This window comes from Egretta garzetta, unplaced genomic scaffold (genome assembly GCF_000687185.1).
Source record: "Egretta garzetta isolate BGI_Z169 unplaced genomic scaffold, ASM68718v1 scaffold215, whole genome shotgun sequence".
Lineage (NCBI taxonomy): Eukaryota > Metazoa > Chordata > Aves > Pelecaniformes > Ardeidae > Egretta > Egretta garzetta.
Window position 1 is genome coordinate 6,603,875 of NW_009259719.1, and position 6,142 is coordinate 6,610,016.

General features: G+C 37.6%; 1 protein-coding gene across 9 annotated transcripts in view; it reads right to left on the reverse strand.

Moving 5' to 3' along the window:
- NEK4 (NIMA related kinase 4) overlaps nucleotides 1–4,450 on the reverse strand; it is a 17,044-nt gene extending 12,594 nt beyond the window's left edge. For 7 of the 9 annotated variants that reach the window (XR_004842065.1, XM_035894693.1, XM_035894697.1 and 4 more), the window contains exons 1-2: nucleotides 1,417–1,861; nucleotides 202–399 (exon numbers count right to left, since the gene is read on the reverse strand). Coding sequence is in view for 8 of the 9 variants with exons in the window: in XM_035894693.1 (XP_035750586.1) it covers nucleotides 202–399; nucleotides 1,417–1,530 (312 nt within the window). In the remaining variant the exon portion in view is untranslated. Of the gene's footprint in view, nucleotides 1–201; nucleotides 400–1,416; nucleotides 1,862–2,558 lie in introns of those variants that run through there. The other 2 variants (XM_035894692.1, XM_035894695.1) reach the window with 2 other exon arrangements.
- Between the last annotated feature and the right edge of the window lie 1,692 nt (nucleotides 4,451–6,142).

The following is a 6,142-nucleotide window of genomic DNA, read 5'->3' on the forward strand; positions in this document are numbered from 1 at the left end:
CACCTACTGCAACAAACACAGTTCCAGAAACAAAGGTCCCTAGAAATCTCTCCCCTATTTTTTTGTTTGGTCTTTGGGGACATTAAAAAGAGTTGGAAGCAATACAAAATTAATAACAATAGGTAAGATTGTAAATTTCGCAGCTAAACAAAGTAAGTTACCTAATGAAGTAGAAACAACATTTGCATTAACATACTCTACCTTGTAGTTGTAGGGTTTGTTAGAAAAGAGTTCAGGGCTCATGTAGTATGGTGTGCCTATGAGAGTGCTGGCCATGTCGTATTGGTTTTCCAGCACTCTGGCTATTCCCAGGTCACCCACTTTGATTATATTTGTTCGTGTCAGAAAAACATTTTGAGTTTTAAGATCTCTGTGAAGAATGTGCTTTTCATGTAAATACTGGTGGGGGAAAAAACACATAAATAGAGTTAAGTAACTACGAATTTGTTCTTCTACACTGAAAAGTAAAATCCCATTACACAAGTCAAAGAGAGAAAATGCAAATGCTGAAGACACATACATCACTATCGAAGTCAGGATAGCCCCTGTTAAATACAGTATTAGTGAATTCAGATTAAGAATGACTGATACTGGCATGGGCCCAAAACTTGGCACTGCTTTAGCGAAATCTTGTGTGGCTCTGACAAGCCAGCAGAAAAGAAGAAATAAAACTGTAAAGCTAAGATTCAGACTTTAACTCAGTTCCTGCTGCCTCCATGTCTTGACAATCATTTCTTAGTTTTAAGTATGAAATTTCAGAGGAAAATACAATGTGAGCTTTGTGTAAACAGGGAAGAAAATTTTTCTTATAATAAACAAGAACAGGCAGTACTGTAGATTTATGTATGTCTGATCATAACAGGCAACTTTAAGATAGAATTTTCTGTCCAATTTCTTATCTTTTAGTGTTAACATTTATTTCTAGCCTTTATTACTACAACAATTGCCTTTAAAGTTTTATAAACTCTGATTACTAAATTTCAACAGAGATAAGATTTAATAAAAATTATTAATTAGGAGTTTAAATTTACCACTAAAAAACACAGCAAAACCACAGAACACAAAATGCTTCTGAAATAATCTTCCTTTTTTTTTTTTTAACTACACTTTGTAAATTTAACCTAAATTTTCCAACGGGAGAAGCATTTCGGACTAGAATTGCAAACACCCTGGAGGTTACCACTGCCTACTGGGATACAGAGGTGTAGACATATGATAGCAATTTCTTACCTAAAATAGTTAATTTGACCACAATAACCTGTCAACATTTTTAATGTACTAATAACCATTGTACTTGGATGCTAAACCAGCCAAACTGGAACTCAAAAGTCTGCAGCCTAACTGTGAAATTTTTAAATGCAGAAAGAGCCAAACTAAATTCATATCTGAAGGTGACAAAGCTATACTTTATCTTACCTGCAGTGCCATGGCAATCTGGACAAACCACTCCACCACCTGATTCTCAGGCAAAAGTTTGCCCTTCTGCTCTTTAAGTTTGTGATACAGATCTCCACCCTCGCAGAAGCCCATAACAATATATAATAGGCCATCTTCCCCCTGCCAGGACTCTCTGTAGGTGACTATGTTTGGGTGTCTCAACTGAGATAGCAGCTGCGCCTCTTGTTCTGCTGCTTTCCTCTCTCGGTTGGAAGCATTTTTAAGGTTTAACTTTTTGATGACATACTGTAAAAGAAATTGCAAGGTGTATCACGAGAGATGAAAGCAACTATGCAGGAGCCCTAGGGAATCCCCCAAATCTAAAGGAAATACAGTATTTGAAATCTTTCAATCGCTATTCTATATGGAGACTGCAATTTGTCTAGCAGTTATACATCGTTTCTACCATTACGCTGTAAAAATGGAACAGGCGTAGTTTCTTAGTCTTAAGTATGAAATTTCAGAGGAAAATACAATGTGAGCTTTGTGTAAACAGGGAAGAAAATTTTTCTTATAATAAACAAGAACAGGCAGTACTGTAGATTTATGTATGTCTGATCATAACAGGCAACTTTAAGATAGAATTTTCTGTCCAATTTCTTATCTTTTAGTGTTAACATTTATTTCTAGCCTTTATTACTACAACAATTGCCTTTAAAGTTTTATAAACTCTGATTACTAAATTTCAACAGAGATAAGATTTAATAAAAATTATTAATTAGGAGTTTAAATTTACCACTAAAAAACACAGCAAAACCACAGAACACAAAATGCTTCTGAAATAATCTTCCTTTTTTTTTTTTTAACTACACTTTGTAAATTTAACCTAAATTTTCCAACGGGAGAAGCATTTCGGACTAGAATTGCAAACACCCTGGAGGTTACCACTGCCTACTGGGATACAGAGGTGTAGACATATGATAGCAATTTCTTACCTAAAATAGTTAATTTGACCACAATAACCTGTCAACATTTTTAATGTACTAATAACCATTGTACTTGGATGCTAAACCAGCCAAACTGGAACTCAAAAGTCTGCAGCCTAACTGTGAAATTTTTAAATGCAGAAAGAGCCAAACTAAATTCATATCTGAAGGTGACAAAGCTATACTTTATCTTACCTGCAGTGCCATGGCAATCTGGACAAACCACTCCACCACCTGATTCTCAGGCAAAAGTTTGCCCTTCTGCTCTTTAAGTTTGTGATACAGATCTCCACCCTCGCAGAAGCCCATAACAATATATAATAGGCCATCTTCCCCCTGCCAGGACTCTCTGTAGGTGACTATGTTTGGGTGTCTCAACTGAGATAGCAGCTGCGCCTCTTGTTCTGCTGCTTTCCTCTCTCGGTTGGAAGCATTTTTAAGGTTTAACTTTTTGATGACATACTGTAAAAGAAATTGCAAGGTGTATCACGAGAGATGAAAGCAACTATGCAGGAGCCCTAGGGAATCCCCCAAATCTAAAGGAAATACAGTATTTGAAATCTTTCAATCGCTATTCTATATGGAGACTGCAATTTGTCTAGCAGTTATACATCGTTTCTACCATTACGCTGTAAAAATGGAACAGGCGTAGTTAGTCTATTCACCTACCTGAATAAAACTCTGCACAGGAAATTTGTGGTGTTTTGCTTTCTTTTGACTAATGTTCACATTTATCTTTTTTCTCCCCACTCTCATTTTAAATGTGTATCTATCATTCAGCCCGAAATACCTGTTTGTACAATACAATTACTCTTGAAACAGGCCATTTCAGTAGTAACTTTAAAAATATAACATTAAGGCAAGTATGCAGTCACATGCAAAAAAGGACAATGGATGTCTAGGATAAAAGTCATCTGGCTAGACTTATTTTGCTTTTCTCTGCTAGAAAACCAAACCCAACTCCTTTCATTTTACTTTAAGGAAAAGTGGACTTTTCCTTTCACTTCTTCAGAACTGAAACGTACATTCTTTGTAGTAAAAAAAAAAAAGACAAACTCAAGAAATAACATATCACAACTTCGGCAAACATAGTTCATACATTTGAAGACCAAAACAGTTGTTAAAATCTCAGTTTCAAAGCTTAGATTATAAATTTCCCATTGTCACAAGAAATACCTAATAGAGCTGAATTTCTGAATGCACAAATAATGGTGCTGAGCTTTTCAGGTCTGTTCATTCTTTTCTTAAAAAACTTGTACCTGGCAGAGGATTCCCAATGCAGAACTGACTTGGGATTAATTGCTTTGTACAAAATGTCTACATAACAACGAAACACGGGTGAATAGGAAAAAAGCTTCTATCAGGAAAAGAAATGTAGCAAGTAGAGATGCAGTTGGAGGCATGGTACGGTTAGGGGCACATTGAAGAAAATACTTTCCCAAAAATCTGAAAGCAGACGTGATTTACTTTTTTTTTTAAAAACTTGACTTAAACCTATCTGTTGCATTTATGAGTTTCTGCATATGCAGGCTTAAACTTATTCAAAAAGAAATGAACTATTACAGGGAAGTAGAGGCTCTTGGTCATACTGAGCAAGCCACAAACAAGGTTTTAAGCTCATCCCTAAATTTCTTTTATTCTGTATTAAGATGGGTTTAGAATTATTTAAACTACATACGAAAGCTGTTATTTACTTCCCTAATATGTACTATATCAAATGTATTTCTAAGGAATTTCAGATTTTACCAAAAAATATAATTGAAGCTGAAGATGAGACAATAAAATCCATAGCACGCGTTCATCAATATTTAGGTACGACCTGGTCCCCTTCCTGATGTAAATTTTGTGGTGATCACTTTTAGGGTACCAGCTTTCCATGGAATAATCATGCCATGGTTTACACCTGACCCCGTTCTTATCTGAGAGCTTTTAAATTGAAACATCTAAAACAATTTTTACTTACTCAATTTACCTGTCCTTGGCAATTGCTTAGGGTGCCTACTTCCCATGCTGACCCTATTAATTTAGTCCAGCGCATTTCATTAGTGCTGAGGAAGGCTGCCCCTTATATACCAATGGAACCAATTATGCAGAAATCAACAGCACCTCGTGATTTTGTGTTTCAGAAGTCTGCTGGATATTAGACAAGCTCCTCAGGTCTTACAACCTGTGACGATGCACAGCTCCCAAGAGGAATATAACAAAACTAATTGTGTACAGCATCATCTAAGTTTAAAATAAAATAGAGATACCGCAACTACTGTGTTCTGTGTGACAAGCTAACTACAACTGTATTTTGGGGCATGGAAACCAAAAGCATTTTATATCAGCATCTGTCTTGAGACGATATACTACCAAAATGCAAAAAGTGTGCATATAGCCTAATTTTAAACCTGGCATTGATTATATTTGGTTTAATGAGCATGTTATCCTGGCAAGATTCCCATGAAACCTATTGCAATGCTCTTCCGCCTTATTTGATACCAAATTGTGTACAAATTGGATTTTTTGTTTGTTTGTTGTAAACACTTGGAGCCACTTGACCTTCTCCACAAAAAAAAGAGCATTCAGTTAACAGCAAATACACTTAAATAAAATATTTTTTCACAGAACATGTAGCACTATACCAAAGTCACAACAAAAAAATCCCGATCATCCTGCTACAGAAGAAAGTTTATAAAAGTTGGCAAAAGATAAGACACAGTAAAGCACATCAAATATTTGAGATAAAACAACAGCGATAAGGAAGCAAGGCTCTTGCCAACGTTAATGATCAGCAGCATGACAAAGAGGTGAAATCCAAGGACCCGTGTACGGTTGAAAGTCACTTCAAGGCACTGTTTACTTTTAGGATGACGAGGTTAGCAACTCTTTGCAGATATTGGACTGTGCACCATGCTGACTGGCCTGGGGGGAACAAGTGCTGCCATTGCTGCTTCCCAACCCACGGGTCATAGAGATTCGCTTTTGGATTCCAGCCTCTTCCCTGCCTTCATCCGGAAAGAACGCACCCTCTGATCACCGCTGGGCAGAAACGCTTTCCCATCATCTCTCGTCAAATCCTGGGCATAAAGCCCACACCCAAGGTTTCTGCAGTACTGCTCTGAGGATGTTCCCCATCCCCATTTCTTTATCCTCTTGCATTTGCTATGAAACACATCTGCTTTGGCCAGGCAAGACAGATTATTTCAAATTTCCAACAAAAAGGCAAAGAAAAAAAATGCTTGCACTTCAACTCTGACATAACCAAAACTTTGCCAGGTTCTGCCACAGTCGATACAGCAAACACAAAGCCCGCCTTCCTCCAGCAGAGGTGATGCCAGCGAAAGCCAACACCAGAAGCTGTTTTTTCCACCCGTGCTGTCATTTTTATCTTCACCTCACGTGTGTACCTTACGGAGACTACGCAAGCAGTAACAAGCCAAGAGCAGCCTTTTCTGTTTCACGCTAAAAAGAGCAGGTTGCATTTTCCTGTCACAGAAAGGACTTGCCAAAGCTAGATTTTCCTCACCAAAACAAGACATGATACATTTTTTAAAAAATTTGAAATGAAAAAAAAGTGGGGATTTGAGGGGCTTGGGTTTGGTGTTGAGTTTGTTTTTTTTTTTTGGCGATTAAAAGGGGGGAAAAAACAAAGTCTTCTCCACACCTTTAACAGAAGTCTTCATAGAGAAGCGAGGAAAACAGGAATACCTCGACGAGCAAGCCCAGCTCACGCGGCCGCAGTCCCACCTCAGCGCCGGGTCACGGCCGCAGCTGCGCCCCAACACCAGGCCACA